This window comes from Hylobates moloch, unplaced genomic scaffold, assembly GCF_009828535.3.
Source record: "Hylobates moloch isolate HMO894 unplaced genomic scaffold, HMol_V3 SCAFFOLD_1, whole genome shotgun sequence".
NCBI classification, from domain to species: domain Eukaryota; kingdom Metazoa; phylum Chordata; class Mammalia; order Primates; family Hylobatidae; genus Hylobates; species Hylobates moloch.
In genome coordinates, this window is record NW_026652276.1 from 82,294,053 (window position 1) to 82,316,422 (window position 22,370).

A 22,370-nucleotide genomic window follows, 5' to 3' on the forward strand; every position below is an offset into this window, starting at 1 on the left:
CTTCCCAAAGTAATGATGCCTTAGATAGACTTGATGGCCTTGAAAAAGTTGGCCTTACATGATCTAAATCCCTAGTTCAGGTGCAGTCATAATTCTAAAGCTGGAGGGACCTTAGATTGTCTTGTGCATCTGCCCCCAACCCCAGTTTCAAACAGGCATGGCCTTTTTATTAAAAGAGCTAAGGCTCAATTAGGAGAGTCACACCTGGAATGACATGCATCTCTTAAGTGCTTACATTCTATAATACACATTCCATTATGCACCAGACACATTTAGGAGTCTCTGTTGAATAAGCTGACATTTATGTCCCAGTCTTTATTACCCAAATGTAAGTTTGCATTACATCATAATACATACTACCTACAGTGCAGTTATTAAGACATCTGTGTAATTATGTAAATTTTTTAAAACCTGAGTTCTTCAGTTGCTACAGAAAATATTTTCAAGTCCGAAACTCAGCAGTTTGATCTTTTGAGTATTCTTTTTAAAAGAGCAATACTTTTATATTATCTGGCTTCTTCTTCAAGTAAAGAGGAAAGTAATTTTATACTGTCTTCCGCTACTTTTGAATTGTAGCACGTAATTGTTCCCTGAGAAGCATTTACATACACATAAGAAGGTACATAGAAGTTAAAGGACTCTGGTAAGCAGATAAGCTACCTCCCAGGACCTTAAGGATGTTGAAAAACCGGTGTGCAGCTATAGTGTAGAGATGTACTTTGAATGAATCAACATAAAGATTTCAGTAATTAGTAAGAGGAATAGCCTTTCTAAGTAGCCATTGCCATTTAATATTTTTAAAACTTTGCATTGAGTTGGACTTACTTTAGATTTTCTTAAACTCCAGAATAAGAAGTTAAAATAAACAGGGACTATAGAGAGAGAGAGAGAGAGATTTTTTTTTTTTTTTTTTTTTGAGACAGGGTCTCACTCTGTCACCCAGGCTGGAGTGCAGTGGCACAATCTTGGCTCACTGCAACCTCTGCCCCTCCAGGTTCAAGCGATTCTCCTGCCTCAGCCTCCCGAGTAGCTGGGATTACAGACACGTGCCACCACGCCCGGATAATTTTTGTATTTTTAGTAGAGACACGGTTTTTTCATGTTGGCCAGGCTGGTCTCGAACTCCTGATCTCAAGTGATCTGCCCACCTCAGCTTCTCAAAGTGTTGGGATTACAGGCATGAACCACCACATCTGGCCTCAGAAACTGTAAATATTGAGTACCATGGTTTTCAGATTATTTGTCCATCATATAGAGATTTTCTGTGACATTATTGAAAGATGGTGATTGTGAGGTTTTAAATGTGTTTATTGTGACTATGTGATACCTATGTTGCATAATGATTTGCAGAATGTTTAATCTGGTTCTGTAAACAATGGGTAACCTGGCATTGTATAAGCAGGACTTTTAGGGCACAGTCGGAAAACAACTTTCTTCTTTCCCCCACTGTCCGTTCTATTAATAATGCACTCACTGAAGCTCCTTGCTTTTGGATAAAATCCAGGGCAAGTCTCACGACTTCTGCAGCCACTGTCGTTATTTCAAGAAATTCCCCCAGCTTCGTTTGTTTCAGGTGTTTCTGGTTGATATGTTTTTGGTAGAATGCCTCAGTTTTTCATAGCCAAACTCCATGAAGCATACATATGTTTCAATACATTTTCAGTCAGAGTCTCAAGTTACATAGCAAATACAGTTTATAGAATGTCAGACTCATATGTAGATGTTTTTAAAACTGCTGAGAGTCAACATAAGGGATGTGTGTCTTGGATATTGTTGGTGCTGAGAGAGACATCACAGCCTAAAAAGCAATTGTTGGCTGACAACCGTATTGATTATTTGGTGATCAGGAAGCAGTGTTTCCATCCCAACAGAACCATTTGTTATATGTGTGCACACACATACAGAGACAGATGTAATGATGAATGTATTTAGTTACATTTTAGGGAATTATAGAAAAATAGGAAAATAAAATAGTTACATTTTAGAAAATTTGGTTGAGGATTATGACTGATGTGTAATACATTATTATAATTTTTTCCTGTTTAACAATGTGAAATAGGCTCTCGGTTAACATTTTGATGCTGAATTTCTGATTTTCAGGAACACATTATGATGTTAAGTGTGATGCCTGTAATTTAATACTCCAATACTGTTTATTTGACAAAAATTTTGAGTGTCATGTAGTGAATCTTCAGCTGAAGCTTCTCTCTTCCCTGGATTAGGTCTGCTCCAAGTAGCAAGCTTATAGTGAGATGAGCACATGATTAATTTCTTTCCTATTTCCAAACCTTGTGTTTTTCTCACTCTTCCTTCAGCTCACTAGCCATGGCTTCATTTAACCCCTCCAGGGATGGTGTGCTGGAAAAGGATGACCTGACAGTGAGGTTATCTGATGTTGATTTCTCTAGCCAGGCAGCATGCTGATGTTCTCTGTCATGGAATGCTTTGATTTTCTGAGGTCTTTAACAAACTCCATCCCCACCTCCCTAAATTGATCTTTCTCTCCTATAACTCCTTGAAGTGAAAGAATACATGTCCTCAGGTTAACATGGTCAGCTCCTGATAATCTAATGGTCTATCTTCAGCCCCTTTCTGCTGGGATTTCTTCCCCTCGAAGCAGCCTTCTTGGGAGGATCTAACACAACCCTGGGCCAACTCTACCTATGTGGCCTACATCTGATCTACCTTTGCCAGTCATCCTTACAAGAGAGCTACTTCCCAGCCATACTTGTCAGCCTTTCAGCCTTTCTCCTTGAAGAGTCCCTTAGATTTTAAGTTAGACATCTAGCTATTGTATCCATTCAGGTTCCTGAGACACAGATCAAGCTCCCTGAGTGGTTGCCCCCTCTTGCTTGACTGATGGTGAGAGGAAAGCGATTCACATGGTGAGACTTGGAACGCTTCAGCGTTTCTCTCCCCATAAATGCTCACCCTCAGTCTCTCCAGTCTCTTAGACGTAGACAGGAGGTGAGCGGTCAGTTAAGTGTCCCAAACCAGTTCTCAGCCAGCTCCTTTCAGGCTGTCTTTAGGTGGTCTGATTTCTCACTCTGGAATGTGGAAGTGCCTGACACCCATTGTTTTGTGGTCTCCCTTCAAACAGAATTAGAAAGAGTTCTATTTTAGCAATCTGTTAAGAATGTAGAGGCTTCAGTTAGAGTGGCCCCTGAACACTTACCTAGGCATCATTTTCAATGCCTGTAATATTAAGCAGCATAGAATATTAACTATACACTGTTTTGAAGAAGGCTTTACAATGCATTTATTCAAAATTGGACCGGGTATAGATTGGCACTATATGTCATGTCTACAGCGCTCTTCAGATACTAGCTTTCCCCCGGATTGAAAATGAGCACTGTTCAAAGACCTCTTTAGAAAGCTTGATACTATACATTGGCTAAGGAAAAGGACCCCTTCCTCCATCATCTGTGGCGAGGACCAGTACTCAGGTTCAGAGGTGCTGGCCAGCTGCCAACATTCTGTATATTGTAAATTTCTTTAGGTCCCTATAGAATGACTTGAGATTCCTAGATCTGATTTCTTTTTTATGACATCATTATAGTTACAAGAGGTATTTTAAATGTCAGTGGGTTTATTGTTCTATACCATAGAACCATGAGTTTGAGTATCTAGACTTGACTTAGCCCCTTTATGCTGTCTGGATAAAGGAGCACCTGAAACACATCTTTCAGGGAGATGATTTTTGTTTTGTTTTGTTTTTTTGAGACCAGATCTGGCTCTGTCACCTGGGCTGGAGTGCAGTGGGGTGATATCGGCTTACTGCAACCTCTGCCTCCCAGGTTCAAGCAATCCTTCCACCCTCAGCTTCCTGAGTAGCTGAGACTACAGGCACGCACTACCACACCTGGCTAATTTTTGTATTTTTTTTTTCAGAGACCAGGTTTTGCCATGTTGCCCAGGCTGGTCTCGCACTTGTGAGCTCAAGCAATCCACCTGCCTAGGCCTCCCAAAGTGCTAGGATTATAAGCATGAGCCACCACACCCAGCGGGGGAATGATTTTTAAAAGGAGTTTAAGTCCAGCCCCTGTGCTTGGGTGATAGGGAGGGTACCCGTCACTTTCCACTCTCCTCTAATGAACTAATCAGGATACTATAATGTGCTGAAAACTCATATTGCCATATATTAAAGTTTTTCATCTTTATATAATCAGAAAAAAATTAAGGGCAATCACTTAGAGGGTGGGACAGAAATATAATATTGTTTGACATACTAGGTACCTAAGTTGAAAAAGAACCCCACAAATATTCAAAACTAAATTGCAAAACTGCAAAATGAGAGCATTAGAGACCAGTGGTTGGTTTTTATTCTTGTTTTAATTTTCAGTGCTTTGCCTGGTACCTGCCATGTGGTGGGTTTTAAGTGTCTGTTTTGCTGATGATCAAATAAATTAATTGAGAAAATAACTTTTTTCCAAGCTTGGGCAGATATTGAGAATTAAGAAAGGGACAGTTTAAAATTATATCCATCAAGTACACTGATGAAACTTAACCTAATGGCCTTGGGCCTTTTGGAAAACCTGTTTATGTTAAACTAAGCAAATGTTACAAATGTGTACATCTTTCAAATAAAAGACTCACATTCTATAAAAGGAAAAGAAACGCAGATAACGAGCTACAACGACAGAAAACGCGAATGGACATTCTTTATATCTATTAACAAAGTGGCTTCTGTAGGCCTTTCATTTCCTTCTATGGCCTGATGGGGGTCAGCAAATCCTCACATGTTGTTTGGCTGTTGGGAAGTTTACACTTTTTTTTTTTTTTCAATAAATAGGCAGTCACACAAGCAGGAATGTAATCCCCCCTCTCCATCCGGAGCTTCACCATGCTCTGAGCAGTTTGCAGTCACATGCCAGTGACCGGCTATCTGCTGGTTGTTGAACCTATTCTGTACAAGAGAAAACAGATGTCTGCTCTTACTGCCAAGTCCCTGTTCTTGCATTTTAGGAACCATTCCACACGCACGGGGAGGTTTTTGTTAATTTCTTTCGGATGATGACTGAGTGCTTTATGCTGTGCAGGACTTCCGAGCCTGACTTTTCTACTCACATGAACATTAGTAGCTGTTTATCGCTCTGACGGCCAATGTGGGATCTAGTTTTCTACTTGTTATGGAAGCCCTTGAACCCTTCCATGCCTAGGGACAAAGGAGGCCCATTGACCCTATTTTTATGTTTGGTCACCTATAATTGAAAGAATAAGTGGTTTTTTTTTCAGACATAGCATTGTAAATAATAAACCAGTTATGGTGTCACTGATTTTAAAGATACTAAACTATCCTCATTTCAAGAACCACCACCAGTTATCGCACATATTATGTGTCCTGTTCACAGTGAATGTGTAGTTATAAGAATGCATAGACAACAACTAAAAAGAAAGTAAAATTTAAAAAGAAAAAAAACACCGCACATATTATATGTCCTGTTCACAGTGAATGTGTGGTTATAAGAATGCATAGACAACAACTAAAAAGAAAGTAAAATTTAAAAAGAAAAAAAAACACCCATGAAAAGAAGGGATTAGAAAAAAAAGAATTCATGGACACTTTGTTATTTTGTGGCATGTGCTGCCAGCTTGGAGTTTCTTTCCATTCCTTTTTTTTTTTTTAATTACTGCAACTTTATGGACAATATTTGTAGGATATGTTGACTGTTTGAAAAGAAACATAAATAACATTAGCGCTAAAGGTCATCCCAAATGAAATTTGGTTTCTAACTGACAGAGTCCTTGCTATTGAAAACAAATGCATTAACATCATAGGAAATACCTGTGTTAGTCTACTCTATTTCACTATATCAAAGAGTAGGTTAAGAGCCCAGTTCTTTCTGGGATTCTGATTTATAGCATTTTTTAATATTATTTCCTCATCAGTAAACTTTCAAGTTGAATCAAGACTTTAAAGCATGTGTAATATTTTTAATAATATTTTAATAACAGAAGCAACTAAAACACAGATTTAGTGCCTACATTGTCGATCCCCTTCAAAAATTCTTCATACATAACAAATTCTCCTATGAACATTCTTAAATATGTCATTTAGATTTTCCTAATTGTAATTTTAAAAGAAAGTCCACTCCATATATACTCCATATATATGTGTATGTATATACACACACACATATATAAATATATATGTATATATAAAAATATGTGTGTGTGTGTATATATATGTGTATATATATATGTGTATATATATATGTGTATATATATATGTGTATATATATGTGTATATATATGTGTATATATATATGTGTGTATATATATGTGTGTGTGTATATATATATGTGTATATATATATATGAAACAGTCTTGCTCTGTTGCCCAGCTTAAGCAATCCTCCTGCCTCAGCCTCCCAAATAGCTGGGACTACAGATGGGCACCACTACACCTGGCTAATTTTTTTTTTTAAGCGGTGATGTCTCACTGTGTTGTCTAGGCTGTTCTCAAACTCTTGGTCCCAAATGATCCTCCCACCTTGGCCTATACTGGGATTACAAGTGTGAGCCACTGTGCCTGGCCTCACAATATTTTGATATGTGTTTCTTCTGTAGCATTTTTTATACCATATCTCTGTCCAAAGGGTGTTTTAGTGCCCTTTAATTAAGGGGTCCCCATCTTTATTAAAAGATAGAACCTAAAATCAAAACTAAGATGGGTTTGAACATATCATTCTCCTGCTTCCATGCCTCCGAAACCGCCCTATTTTTCAAGATGTAGCTTTCAAACTGCAGTTTCTTCTTCCTCCTGTTTCCCTGTCACCTACCAGTGTACAATCATGTGTTGCTTAATGACAGGGATACATTCTGGTGAATGCATTGTTAGGTGATTTTATCATCATGTGCACATAATAGAGTGTACTTACACAAACCCAGATGGTGTAGCCTGCTATACACCTAGGCTGTGTGGTATAGCCTCTTGCTCTTAGGCTACCAACCTGTACAACATCTTACTGTACTGAATACTGTTAGCAGTTATAATACAATGATAAGTATTTGTGTATATAAATATAGAAAAGGTACAGTAAAAATATGGTATAAAAGATAAAAATGGTGCACCCTTATAAAGGGCACTTACCATGACTGGAGCTTAGAGGACTGGAAGTTGCTCTGGGTGAGTCAGTGAGTGAGTGGTGAGTGAATGGGAAGGCCTAAGACATTACACTGCTGTAGACTTTATAAACACTGTACACTTCGACTACATTAAATTTATTTTTAAAAATTTCTTTCTGGCCAGGCACGGTGGCCTACACCTTTAATGCCAGCACTTTGGGAGGCCAAGGTGGGTGGATCACAAGGTCAAGAGATCGAGACCATCCTGGCCAACATGGTGAAACTCCGCCTCTACTAAAAATACAAAAATTAGCTGTGTGTGGTAGCACACGCCTATAGTCCCAGCTACTCAGGAGGCTAAGGCAGGAGAATTGCTTGAACCCAGGAGGCAGAGGTTGCAGTGAGCTGAGATCGCGCCACTGCACTCCAGCCTGGCACAGAGCAAGACTCCATCTCAAAAAAAGAAAAATTTTTGTTCTTCATTAATGAATTAGTTTATTGTAACTTTTTTACTTTATAAACCTTTAAATTTAAGTTTTTGACTTTTGTCAAATGTATGTGTTTTAGCTTAAAACACGTACATTGTGCAGCTGTACAAAAGTATTTTCTTTATACATTTATTCTATAAGCACTGTTCTATTTTAAAATTTATTATTTATTATTTTCTAAACTTTTTTATAAAAAACTAAGACACTAACACACACATTAGCCAGGGCTACACAGTGTCAGGATCATCAAGACATCACCAGGTGATAGGAAGTTTTCATCTCTGTTACAGGACCACCATCGTATATGCCATCCACCATTAACTGAAATGTCATTATGCAGCTCATGTGCGTAATATCACAAGATAAGCGTGGCTTATCTTCCTGCAGTGTTGGTGTTGCTTACTGGTATTAGGTCAAAAACATTGTTTCTCTATTAAAATAAACTTAGGAAGTAGATTGCAAAATTTACATGACTTTTTTTTTTAAGATAAAACACAAGACTTCAAGAACATTTTGCAGCTCTGGCAAGGCTACCTTGCCTTTTGCCTACAGTTACATAATTATTCTCCTTGCTTTTAGCACTGCTTAAGTACGAAAGCTGAAGCAGTAGTGACTGACAAAGTAAAATCAAACTCCTTAGATAGCCTTTTGCAAGCCTCTTGACTTCTGCTTGATCTTTGGGTCCCAAGTCAATGCCATGTCCTCTGAACAAAGTATTTCCTCCCCCATCTACTCTTGAGTTCAGCTTTTCCAAGAGTCTAAAATTTTCCCTACTCAGAATTAACTATTTTATATGGCTTTGTGATTTCTTGTTTTCGTTAAATTAGCTGTTTTTACTGTTGGTGGTCGTGACTCAAAAGTAGTGTGAAATTTGCCATAGAGCAGAGGATGGGAATTTGGGCAGATCCCTATTGGACTCTAGATGACTTGGTCCAGAATCCTTCATGTATCTCTAAATTGAATTATTAGCAATAATTAAATTGAAATAATAGCTTCCTGCGCAATAGTGTGCCTGAAATGAACTCCTGAAAATAACAGTGGAGGAGAGGTGGGTTATTTTTAGAAATACCGCAAACAACTGAGAGTTGTGGTTGCATGAGGGCATCCTGTCCAACTCAGTAGTGCCATTTCCAGATCTGCTAAGAAGGGCTTGGTGGGATCATGTCTGGCCTGCACAGATTGTCCAAGCTTCAGACACTATTTTCAAGCGTCCAAGGTGACTTTGATGTTCTGAGGTTCTGAGTACTTTAAAAAGACTTGAGCAAAGAAAGTAGCTAATAAAAATAGGTGTGTTAACATAAATATCTCACCTTCTGTTGGAAATTAATGGACAACATTCTCTTCTGTTTTAGCAACAGGAACAAGATCCTACCAACCTGTACATTTCTAATTTGCCACTCTCCATGGATGAGCAAGAACTAGAAAATATGCTCAAACCATTTGGACAAGTTATTTCTACAAGGATACTACGTGATTCCAGTGGTACAAGTCGTGGTGTTGGCTTTGCTAGGTAAGCCTTCTGCCCAGTCTTTATTATGTCAACAACAATAGCTTTGCCAAGTTATCTTGGAAAATTAAAAATGACCAAGAAGAGAGAGTTTCAGCTATGGTTATGGGAGCAGTTGCACCGTGAACTTAAATTATGTGTAAATACCAGACTGCATTTTTCCAGATCTTTTGCAAATTCATTAGAATTCATGAAGCTGAGCACACTAAATATTTGAGTCCTTATGGAAAGGAACTATCACATGAGCAAAAGTTCTGAACGTGTGTGTGTCCTTAGATCAGGATGCTTCTAACTTTTTAAAAATAACAGTCATTCTCCTAAATTCAGTAGATAAATCAGTATGTTTTTTCTTATTCGATGGAAATTTGATTCATCAATAAAGTAAATGAGTTAGGTTTTAAAATGAAATATGTAAAACATTCAGAAAAGTAAGACAAGGACATGATAACTGTGTAACCACCACACAGATATGACAAATACTAACATTTTATAATTTCTGTTTCAGTTTTTTTTTTTTTTTTTTTTTTTTTTTAAGAAATAAAACCTAGGCCAGGCATGGTGGCTCATGCCTGTAATCGCAGCACTTTGGGAGGCCAGGCGGGCAGAGTTCGAAACCTACCTGGCCAACGTGGTGAAACCCTGTCTCTAATAAAAATACAAAAATTAACTGGGCCTGGTGGCAGGCACCTGTAATCCCAGCTACTTAGGAGGCTGAGACATGAGAATCGCTTGAACCTGGGGGATGGAGGTTGCAGCGAGCCGAGATCACACCACTGCACTCCAGCCTGGGCAACAGAGCGAGACTTCGTCTTAAAATAAATAAATAAATAAATAAAATCTTCTAGGGGCTGTACGCAGTGGTTCACACCTATAATCCCAGCACTTGGGGAGGCCAAAGCAGAAGGATTGCTTGAGCCCAAGAGTTTGAGACCAGCCTGGGCAACATAGCGAGACCCTTTCTCTACAAAAAGTTTAAAAATTAGCCAGGCATGGTGGCACATGCCTATAGTCCCAGCTGCAGGGGAAGCTGAGGCAGAAGGATTGCTTGAGCCCAGGAATTGGAGGATACAGTGAGCCTTGATCATGCCAGTGCACTCCAGCCTGGGTGACAGACCTGTCTTTCAAAAAAAAAAAAGTCTAAAAGTCTAGTTATAACTGAAGTGCCCTCACTCCTTCCATCTAATTTTTTATCTTTTTCTCCCCAGAAAAAAAACGCTTCAGAGTAGTGGTTATTTTGGTTTCTGATGGAAAAATACTAAATAGAAAGCTCTTTGATTTTGATCAGAATTCTAATCTAAAAGCCCATGTATAAAAGCTGATTTTTATATGATGCATTAATTAGAAACCTGTTAATACTGTGCAATAACAAATAATGTGTACGTATTTTAAAGTATTGACTTTGATTTTGTAGGAAGAATTTCTGAAAGTTTGCTTTTATACACAAATGACAATCACATCTTACCTCAGACCTGTTATATATCAACAAAGCATTTTATTATGTTGTTTTATATATAAGAAAATTGAGACAAAAAAGGAAACTTTTCCATTGTTACCTAACTGTCAAATAATGAGGCAGGGGTTGGTACTTGGTTCATCTGGATTTTAGTTAATTGCTGTTTCTGTCAGGCCAGATAATTTTATCATAAAACTAAAACATCCTACAAGTAGTAAGTTACCAAGGCCAGCATCTTCAGCATATGCTCCACTGGTTAAAATGACGCAAGTGAGTCACCAAATAGCTCAGCATCATTTTGTCACCTCTGTGGGTGTTCTGAAAACAGATCAAGTGGTATCATTTCTGTATCCAAAGACAGAATTCAATTAAATTACATTGTTTTTTGAAACTATCAGTGTTTGTTAAAACTAAGGTGTAACTCTCTGAGTAGTCCAGGAGTATAGTGTTTTTAGTAGATTATTCAGTGTTTCATCCATTAAAGAAAAATGATTTGAAGTAATTTAAGTTCCCAGCAATGTTTCTCAGATACTTTCAGCTACCTGTAGGTATAGACTAAGTTGTAAAGTTAGCCTCCAGCCTTTACTCCTCCAAAGCCAAGGTGACAAAGAAGGTATATAGTTGACTTCACTAATTTAATTTTAAACCTGAAGCAAATGTAAGAAGCATATAAGGCGCACCCTCACACTGATACTGGCTGTTATCGTGACTTTTTAGTCTGTCATTTTGTGAATTTGTGAAAGCAAAGACAATTTTAAAATGACTAGTATTTTAGCAAGTAGAAAATACCCTAGTATTTTAAACTGTTGTTTCTTCAACTCACTATTATGGCTAACAAAGCTATTGTGTATTGATTTTTCAATTTTACAACAGTTACAATAAAATTATCCATTTGATATACTTGATCTTAAACACTCAATATAATTGATTCTTGCTTTGCTTCAGAATATACTCCATTGTTATCAGTTATCATTTTACTATAGAAGTACAAAAGCAGCAGTTAGATAAAAGGTAGAATAGACCCTTTATCATGTTCACATTTTTACTAGGTTTCATTTATATCCAAAAAACCTATAAGAATGTTTATGCATGCACCGAACAAGATGAAAGTTAAGAGACCTTTAAATATTTATGTATTCTATTTTTATTATAAATAGGATGGAATCCACAGAAAAATGTGAAGCTGTTATTGGTCATTTTAATGGAAAATTTATTAAGACACCACCAGGAGTTTCTGGTATGTTGTTTGTCTGAAACTTTATCAGTAATCTTCTATATGATGTATGTTTAACTTTAGCACATGATGAGTCTTCAATAGAACAAAAACCCCTCATTTTGCTCTTTAAGATGCATTTTGTTGGATTTACAAATAAGACTTAAAAATTCACCTCTCCCTAGGCCTAGGCATTGGATGTTTAAATGTTAATGGAAGCAGTGGTAAGGAGCTGACTTGTAAAGCATTGTGCAATTCACTCCTCTTTTGATGCAGCAGCCAGCTTCTAAACCACCTGATCACCATCCTCAGTGAACCTCCCTCCATTTGATCATATCTGTTGAGCACTATGGTACCTTTCTATCCCAGCAGTGCCTAGACCTCAGTTCTTAGGCCTTTATGTCCACTCCACTTTAGCCACTTTCTCCCATGGTTTTACATTGTGTTGTCATTACCAAGAACACCACACTTCATGGGTTTTTCATTCCAATGTCACACTTACTCTAACTCCCACAAACCCTGATCTGAAATACAAAGGGATCCTTCTCTTTTCACTGTTTATTCATCCTCCTTTACCTGTTTCTCTTTCCTACTAAGTCTGGTCTCCGTTTTTGAGTGTTAAAATCATTTCTTCAGTGGCATTCTCCTTTTTGTTGCACCCCATCCCTTGGTCACACTGTCATGACAGAATGCTGAACCTGAATTAATCGTGCTGTAATTCACGCACGCCACTCCTGTTATATCCATGCAGCCAAAGATTGGCACTACCACAAATTAAATGTCTTCAGCTTAATCAATTGCTCAGCACCACCAGTCCTCACTCAGCTTCCTTACCCTTCCCCAGCAGCAGTTCTCAATTTCCCCAGCCTGCTCAGTTCCCCTACCTAACCCCCTCCCTAATCTCAAGTGGATGACTTCACTTCCTACTTGATGAATAAAATTGAAATCATCAGGTAGAAGCTCCGTCAGCTTCCTGCTCACTCCCAGCAAGGGGACCTACACCCACATCCAGTCTTACCAGTCCCCTTTCTTAAAGTCTCATGGACAAGGGTTTCAAAGCTGTCCTTGAGATCCCATCTCATTGAGACATTGCTCCGCCAGTCATTGCCTCACTCTCCTATAATTTCAGTCTCTGTCTTTTGCTTTTGTTCATTTTTTTTTTTCAGCAAAGCCAAGACATTTGATTTTCAGTTACTAAAATAGATATGTAGCAAGACTAGTTGGTGAGGAAATGGGGGGAAACATGCAAACAAGTAACACTAGGAACAAAACTTGTGAACATAACTACAATAGACATTTTTAAAATCACAGGATTCAGTGAACAAAAACTATGAACTACTTCATGCCAAAAATATTCAAGAAGATAGCCATTTGTGTTTGAAATCATTTAAGTCTTTGCAATCTAGAAACTAAACTAAGCACTCTGGTTCCTTACAGCACCTTCTCATGTCAACATTTTAAAGTGTAGTCATCACTTCCTTACTTCCCATTTATTCCTCACTCTCTCCAATCTGACATTCCCTGGTGTGTGGTTGAAATTCCTCTTGGTAAACATGCAGTATTAGTTTGCTAGACAGCCATAACAAAGTACCACAAGCTGAGTGGCTTAAACAATAGAAATTTAGTGTCTCAGGGTTTTGGCGGCCGGAAGTCCAAGATCAAGATGTCAGCAGGGTTGGTTCCTTCTACCCAGACACCCAAGCCAGGCTATGAGGGAAGGATCTGTTCCAGGCTTCTCTCCTTGGCTTGTAGATGGCTGTCTTCTCCCCGAATCACCTCACAGCACCTTCCCTCTTTGTGCATCTGTCTCTGTGCCCAGATTTCCCTTTCTTAGGAAGACCACAGCCGTATTGGATGAAGGCCTACCCCCTCACCATGATCTTACTTTAACTTTGATGACCTTGTCTCTAAGTAAGATCACATTCTGAGGGCTGGGTGTTAGGACTCCACACAGTTCAACCTGTAACTCTTAATTCCTGATTACCCCGTCTGGAGAATTTCCCCTCTTTTTGTTCTGTGTCTGTCTGCTATATGTATTTGGGACTGCTGGCCCCTCACTCATCCATGAAGTGTGTCCTCCCTTGACTATTTTACACCTGTCTCTGTTTTCTTCCCATCTTGTGTTAATCCTTTCTCTTTTGTAAACTTATTTCTTCTATCTGCTTTTAATTGTTAGTGTTGCCTTGAATTCCATTTTTGGCTCAGGATTCTGATAATTTCATCTTTCTCAAGGTTTTAACTACTACTTATAGTCATTGACTCTCATTCATCTCTCATCCCGGCTGTTCTCCAGAGTTTCGGACTGCCTGACCTCAGTTACCTTACACTCATCCTCTCCAGAACTACACTAGTCCCCCTTACCTCACTTCCCATCTAATTCTGCTCTTCCTCCTGTTTTCCTACTTTCAGTTAGTAGAACCAGTATCTACCCAGACTCCCAAGCTAGAAACCCAGGACTGGACTCCCCTACCTCCCCTGTGCTTTGTATCTCACATGCAAATAATCATTCAAGTCCCCAAATTTTTCTTCCTGATTATTTCTAGAATCTACCCTCTCCCTCCTTTCTCCTGCCACTGCCTAGTTTAATTTCTGATCATCTGTCATCTGCACCATTGCATCAGCCCTATTTCTTCTTACCTCTCTAAGATATTCTCCCTGACTGTAGCCAGAGAGACTTAGATAAAATATATACGTATGTGTCACTTTATTGTTAAAAATCCACCCCCTCTCAGTTAGAAGGAAAGATCGAGGATTCCTGGAATGGCATGGAAAGCCAAAGGTGACAGGAGCCCTTGCCTACTTCTGCAGTCCTGTCTCCCTCCATCCTCTGCCTTCCTGCTTATCCTCCTCCAACATTGAACTACAAATGGTATTCCCAACACAGCATGCTGCATCATTTTTCTTGGCTTTCTCTCATGGTTTCCAATGACCCGGATCCTTTTGGTTCCCTTTAGCCTGGCTGTCTCTTCCTCAGCCTTCAAGACTGTGTTCAGGGCTTGCCTCCTCCCTGCAAGGATCTCCTCTGACCCAGTTGGGTTGTGCTCTATCTGCAGATCATCACCTTGAGGACACCTCCCTGTGCTGTGGCATTTAACATGTTTACATGTGTCAGTCCCACTAAACTAGAAGCTCCTTGAAAGTAGAAACTGTATCTTCAGCTTTTTATTTTCATGCCCACCACATTTGAGCCATACTATGCAACAACAAATATTTGTTGGTTTTGAATAAATTTTACTACACTGTTAACACCAGGCCAATACTATGTTCTTAACAAGCTACCATGTAGGGGGAGATTGAAATGTCTTCTGATCTGATTTGCAGCCAGCCACTAGCATGCCGCCTGCCAAAAAGGAGAAAGCTTCAAAATTTAGAAACCACATCACCTTGCTTTGAGGGGGAGGTAATGAATTGTTAAAATGGGTAAAAAGAAAAAAAGCCACATACACCCTCCTCCATCTTTTCTTCCCTGTAATTTTAGTCATCTTATGCTTAGCCAGCATAATACATCTGTAATTCCACTTCCCAATCTGTATCCCAGATCAGCAAGTCTTCATTGAGCCTTAGGTCCATGTCAGCTCAAAGTCGCACTTTCCAGCTTCTGCCCAAGCATGCCCAAGGGTTAAAGTTGAGGTTTCACTTAGTGTTAGGTACAGGTCTGGAGAGGGAGCCTTTAACTGCTCCCCTGGCCACCTGTTTGTTGGAGTCTCAAGTGGATTAGCCATATCAACAAGATTTATCCCAAATACTCAGGCTGGGAGAGCAGACACTGGTGCTCATCTCTGAATGGGGGAGGAGTCTCTAAAGTGAGCAACTGCCACAGAATCCACAAGAATTAGAACAGAGTGCCCCATTTGCCAAAACACAGATTTTTGCCACTTTTTCTATGCAAAAATAGTACACACTGAAGTTAATAGATTCAGTGAAATGAACCTTATTAAATAACATAAAAAAACAGGTCAGGCCCAATCTTGAAAGCAAGCACAGAGGCCATATAGAATATTTATCCCAGTTTTTCGCATGAGAGACAGCCAAGAAACATTGAGGTGTTTTGAAGTTAGATTCATTCCAGCCAGAAGTCATTGAAGAGAGCAGTTTCTCCAAGGCTGTGTGTGTATAAACTAGTGTTTAGTATTTATTCCGCTGTAACTCTACTGTTTTATCTTTAGCTAGATGACTGATGATTACCATTAGAAATTCACTTTAATTTTCTGTATTCAGTTGCGTTTCATTTCATAGAGAAACTAATTTGTATGTGCAGTTCCACAGACTACACCTGATCTTGTAATACTAAAACCTGAGAGCACACTGCATCTGTGACTGTATCTGAAGTTGAACTGCTTACATACACAAATTTGGAGCATGAAATATAAAACCTGGAAGTAATTATTTCAAGAAATTCAATCTAGTGGAAGAGATTCCTTTTTTTGTTGTTTAAGTTAGTATTGTTTTCCCATCAACATCAGTAGAGTTGAAAAAAAAAAGGAAAGAGAAAATAATGTTTTTAATTTCTGCCCAAGTAAAGACAAAGGAGAAATTTTGTACGTGGGAGTCTTCTGTAAACCCTACCCTGTCAGCCTCCGGCATTGAGCACCTGTGCCCAGCCGATGTTTTCTTGCTTCTACTGTGTCAGCCTTTGCATGAGCAGGGCCCCACACACTAGTCCCTTTGAAGGGACTATTCCACCTACTTGTGACCACCTATTCATCCACTTACTTGTGACCTCTTTGCTTTTTTAACTCATTCTTGTGTGCAACAAGGAAAGTTTGAGAAGGAAAAACATCTAGGACACTTTTGTTTTGATGGTGTATCAGTCTAAGATAAGATCTTCCCTGTTGAAGGAATGTTTTGCTAAATTAATAACAACAAAAGCTCTTCAGTTCCTTGAGTAAAGTAGATCTCAGGGTGTCACAGATCAAGGTTAGACAGTCTCTTTTTTTCTCTAAAGAACTTCATGGTTTTGTCATTGGTGTTTTCTTTGAAGGGGATTTGCAGACTGTTGGTCACATCCATTCAAGGGAAATAAAAGCCCTAGATTTCCAAACCACATGTAAATGATCGTAGGATCCTCTTCACCTTCACAGCTAGTAAAGAGTGGTTTCTTCCAAGCTGTGCCAAGTTGCAAGTGGAGCACAAGAAACAGACTAATTCCTTCCACATTGAGAGCATTACTGCAGGGGTACAGTTTTTCAGTCAAGCTGTTCTCTTTGTTCTGAATTAGCACTTAATTTTGTGCCATTTTGAATGTGTAATGATCTTTTGAGTGTATAAGTCTTGGTTGACAATTAGATTGCATGTTCTTGGGGGGCAGGAGCTATGTTTTCTTTTTAATTTTGTGCTAGACTCGGAGCTTGTGCATCACCCTACCACCAGAAGTTACCAGCGGGTTTCTAAGAGCATTTTTCATGCAGAGCTCTTCCCAAGAATCACTGCTAATTTGAGGGCCTTTTTGGATACCACCTTTTTTCACAGGAGGTTAAATTGCCTTTAGGCATGAATGTTAAATGTATAATGCCAGACTTGGAAGCACCCTGTCACAGTGACTTCAGCTTTTCCCCAAAACAAATCCCCAGTAGACTTGAAAACCCACAAAGAATGTGAAAGATTTTTCAACTTCTCTGGACTTCTTTTTTCTTTCTTTCTTTTTTTTTGTATACATGGTGACTTCAGAATTCTTTTGAGTACCAGTTTGTGTATTAGATACTGTTCTTTCTTTATATCCCCTGAGTGGCTACTCCGTAGCATCAGTTTCTCTGTGGAGGGCATATGATTATTATCAGAAGAACCAGATAAAAAACAAAAATATTGTCAGGCAGGGGTCAGTTGAATGAGCCTCCACTTGAATGTTTGCATAATGTAGTCTCATTGCTAGGTAGACATAACATTTCATAAATACAGTCAGAGACGGTTTATTTAATGATGCAAGTTGTTTAGCTGGCAAAGGCAGAATTATCTGGGATGATTCCTGTCAGAGTACTTGGATTCTTGCATGGCTGGCAGTTTGCCCATGACATTGGAGCCAAGTACAGAAAAGAAACCCACATTAGACACAATTCCCGAAAGATACTTTCTTAAAATGAACAAACTGAACAATGAACTCATCCTAGCTGTGACACTCTTAAGGAATTCTCTAGATGGCTAAGCAGGAGGAAGTCAGCTATGCACATGAGCTGTCACTTCTACACTGCCTGCCCTCCTGCCACCATATTCTTTCCATACCCGGGTGGCATGGCTGGGTCCCCCATGCCAGCCATGTCCCACTCTGGCCTGGGGCATGGCACATAATATAGCACATGGTTACAGTTTTGTAAAAATCTAATGTACCACATCACAATTTCTAGTGCCGTCTGCTTTCTGAAATGCTCTTTTAAAATCATGTGCTTTTTTGTCTGATGTCACTATATTTTAAAAGAGGCTTTATCTTTTCTTATAGCAGATGTTTCTTTAAATGTATGTTATAGTTTGTTGGGGGAAAAAAATAATTGCTTATGTGGCCTTTCCTTCTGTCTTTCCCCACCCAGTCCTTCATTTTTTCCTGAAATATTGGAGGTGGCTTGTTTGTAGGAAGTCAGATTTACTTGGAAGGTCCCCAACCAGGGTAAAAGAACCCATGGCTTCTTCATGACACAGACTAGGTGAATTCCATAGAGGTTTTCCACAACTGCTTAATACTTGCTTGATAAAAATTCCATTATGCAGAAATACTATGGTGGCAGTTTTCTACACAATGAATGTTAGAAACAGAGATGGGAAGTTTTAGTTATCTAGAACCAGTGTCCAAATTAGGAGACATGCCTCAGGCAAAAACACTGAAACACATGATCATGATTCAGTGGTTTGTCTAAAAATCCTCTTCTAGGACCTTTCTGGAAGAGAGTACAGTCTTTGAGAAGACTAATGCGTATGGCATGTGAGCTGGAACTATCCTAGAGCTGAGAACAGCTCTGGCGCCCTGACTCCCTGCACAAACGCCTCTCCGCCCCCCGCCACCACTACCACCTCTCAAAGACAAAGGCTAACAGTGTGTTCAGTGCTGTAGGAGACAGTATGATTTCCCATCTCGCTTTCTGAATCTCTCCATGACATTAATGGAGTGTGAATAAGTCCCTGTGTGCTAAGGGCAGGGAGTGCCTGTTGGATTCTCAGTGTTGCACTGTTATCATTCTGCCACATCGCTCACAGCTTCATCTTGTCACAGAGGAGCCCCAGTGAAGTGCATATGTGTCTGCTGGCAGACTCCCTTCAAAGACTTCAGCTTGTTTTACATCTGCTTTCTGTGTTACTCTGACTTTTCCAATTGGTTATGTGTCCAGTGGGGCTTGAAAACTGCTCTTGCCCACATTTCATAACTCTGTGTGTATAGTGATATTATGAGGGCATTGTCCTATGCCAGGTAGCAGAAAAGATAATGTTTAGAGAGAAAATTATGAATCTAGTAAAAGGCCTGGAGATTTTTCAAAGGCTTTTATTGCCCATTTTGTTCCCTTAATATTTCTCTTAAGCATTGTTACCCTGTAAAAACAGAAAATTTTGGTAGCTCTAGGACAAAAGAAATACTTGAAGACATGTGCAATGTCCCTGGTACCTGCAGGACGTGCAGTCATATCTCCCTTACCCAGTACATACAACAGAACTGGATCTGAACTCACACAGCATCATGAGCTGTACCTTTCAAGGGCTATACTCTTAAGAATTGTTGTCGTGACAGCAAAAGTGCTGGAACAGGCCTAGGTGGCCAGTGGAGCAAGGGCAGCCTTGCAGATCCAGAATTCAAATTCATTCCTACTGAGGAGGAGAAGACTAATTTTTAAAAAGTGACAGGGGCCCACAACCTGAGATGTGCCAGTGTTCTAGTCCCCACACCAGGCTTATGGTGAGGCTGCCTTACAACAATTATCACCATCGATCACACCCAGCCTACAGCCAGCCTCACAAATCAACATTTTACACCCTTTCATGATCAGGTTCTGCCAGTGAGGAGTAAATAGTGGAGTAAGATTTTATTAAAGCACAAGGCTCTTGGGTAGAAGTTGTAGGTGTTATTGTGTAACAGTTTTCTAAAAGACATTGACCAGTAACTTTATCCTTAACTATAACTTCAACATTTCTTCATTCTGTGAGAAGTCGAGGCAGCAACTCTAGCCAGCTCCTTAAATCTCTCAGATTCAAATCCCATGGATAACAGGCCAGTCCCCAAGTGTTTAGACCTTCTGAACCAGAAGTGTCCCTCTCCTGAGAATTTTTCTTAATTTGAAAACAAGAGGAGGAGCCATAATTCAAAAACTTGGGCTCTCCCTGTTGCCACAGTAGTAAGAACACTAGCTGTTCTAAGCACTTGTTATGTTAACTATAACAATCTTTTGAAGTAGGCACTATTATCATCCCCATTTCAGAGATTATGAGACCAGAGACATTGAATAACTTTCCCGGAGTCACTAGCTAGTAAATACAAAGGCAGAATTTTAAACCCTTGGAGACTAATTATGAGCCAGTTAGAATACTGGTTAGAATACCACCATACAGTACACCCACCACTATAGCAGTTGGCACTGCAATTAAAAAAGATTAAGATCCACACACAGATGTTCCTACAGTGTTAGTTACAATAATAAACTATACAAATAAAATACTATGTCACTATTAAACAAGGTAGGGAAGGACCCACAACATAAATGGTAGAAGAAAAGGACCTATCATTGCAAATGTGAAAAATAAATGGCTCTACATAGACTTAGAAAAGTAGTAAATATAGAAAATTAAAATATGTTTGTTGGAGTCATGGGAGGTATGGAGTTTTTGTTTTGCATTTAACATGACTTTAATATTGTCAAATCATTGTTTTACTGATAAACAACTCTTAGTTGATGGGTTGGGAAGTGAGGTGAAGGAGAATTTCAATCAGAAGAAAACTCAAACCCAGCAGGAGCAAAGCATGACTATATATAATCAGGTAACATGATTGTAACATGACGATGTTACAGATGTTACCCTCTTCTCAAACTGGGTTGGAGATAGAAACACTACCCTAAGGCACAGGGGAGGAGGAGAAACCTAAACAGCCTCAGGAGGAAGAACGTCCACAGAGAAAAGCTGTAGCTCTTCCTAGTGGTTGAATAGGTCAACAGAATTCAGTTAGAAAAGGAGAGGGCTAAAACAGGAAACGATGCTGTGCCCATAAAAAATAGATAATATTTATTGGATCCTTATTGAAATGTTTTGAAAGCAGCAGCTAGTTCCTTGCATTTTGTGAGTTGAGGAGTGTTGAAAGTAGCCAACATTATCAAAGAAAGCTAATTACAGTTGCTGAGTGGACTAGTTTTCCACAGTGGATGGAGAAGCTTCTATCAAGGGCAGTTTACATTTTACAGTGTTTTGATTAGGATAAAATACAGCATAACTAGAAAGATGGAAGTTTGGAAGTGGCAGTTTCTCCAGCTGTTAACTGCTGTCAGCATCTGACGAGGAAAAGCATGGAGAAGACCTTCGTTAGAACCTGCTGAGGAAAAGATCGGTTCTGTTACAAACTCTAGAGAGCTCCAAGTCCTTCCAAGCTGTTTGATAAGTGAGGAGGACTTGCAGATCTCATCATGAGCTACAGTGCTTACTCAAAGCAGGCATTCTAGAAGTGATTTTTTTATTCGAATATCAGGGAAAGACATTGGAGCACAAATCACCGTAGAGTTAAGTTTCAGAAGATCGGTAAGGAAAATACTCGGTGGAGTTGGGCAGCAAATCAGCCTGAGCCTTATCCATGGAGCTCACAGTCTCTCGGGAAGGATTGTTAGTACCACAAAATCAAGCTTGTGTAAGAGACCATCCCACTCTCAAAGCTCTGTTGAGAGCACACTGGAGAATCCAGTGACATGATTACCTTAGATGGCTCTTAAGAGATGCCAGAAAATATTAGATCAGTGTTTGCATTGCAGTGTTGCCTGGGGCCTTTAACAAATGCTCAAGGTAACACTGCAGTTGTCTTGCTGTTGGAGATGCATGTTCCTGTTGGTTCTGATGAACAGGAAAATAACTCTTTAGTTTTGGGTGATGAGAATGAGAATCCCTTTACAAACCCAAAAGATCACAACTAATTAAGGGGAAATTTGACCTAGAATGCTCTGCATATTTGGCAAAATCAGTTGATTTAAGGGTAGGTTATATAATTTTTATAGTACTTTAATACAGGAATACATCTTAAATCACAAATCATTTGTCAGAATTCTTTGTAATCACTGCTTTGCAGAATAAGGTAAAAAGTTGCTAATCTGGAAAAGTAACCATGCATATAGAAGATTGACAGTTACATGTTAATTTTTATATTAATTTGGCCAAACTTACATATCACTCAAAGTCATATGACTAGTATTTATGGCACTTCCTTTTCTGCATGTCAGTCTTCCGGTATCTCTCCCTTGTAAAAAAACAATTGGAGTTCAGCTGAAAGGTATACTCTATAGAACAAGCTACCGTCACATAGGATCTCCTGATTCTTCAACCTGGAACCTGTATATTCAGCTCCAAAAGGCAAACTAGGGACTACCGCTGGTTTGGTAGAAGCCACAGGAGATGCTGGCCAAATGAGGATCTCTCATTTTGTAACAAGCTCACACACACTTAACAATAAGTGGGTCATGACATCTGTGTGTTTTGT

General features: G+C 39.2%; 1 protein-coding gene across 12 annotated transcripts in view; it reads left to right on the forward strand.

Annotated features, from left to right (window-relative positions):
* The window catches only part of RBMS1 (RNA binding motif single stranded interacting protein 1), a 218,836-nt gene that overhangs the window by 178,371 nt on the left and 18,095 nt on the right, over positions 1 to 22,370 (forward strand). For all 12 annotated transcript variants that reach the window (XM_032755581.2, XM_032755583.2, XM_058441667.1 and 9 more), the window contains 2 exons: positions 8,908 to 9,065; positions 11,673 to 11,752. In XM_032755581.2, coding sequence (XP_032611472.1) covers positions 8,908 to 9,065; positions 11,673 to 11,752 — 238 coding nt within the window. The remainder of the gene's footprint in view (positions 1 to 8,907; positions 9,066 to 11,672; positions 11,753 to 22,370) is intronic.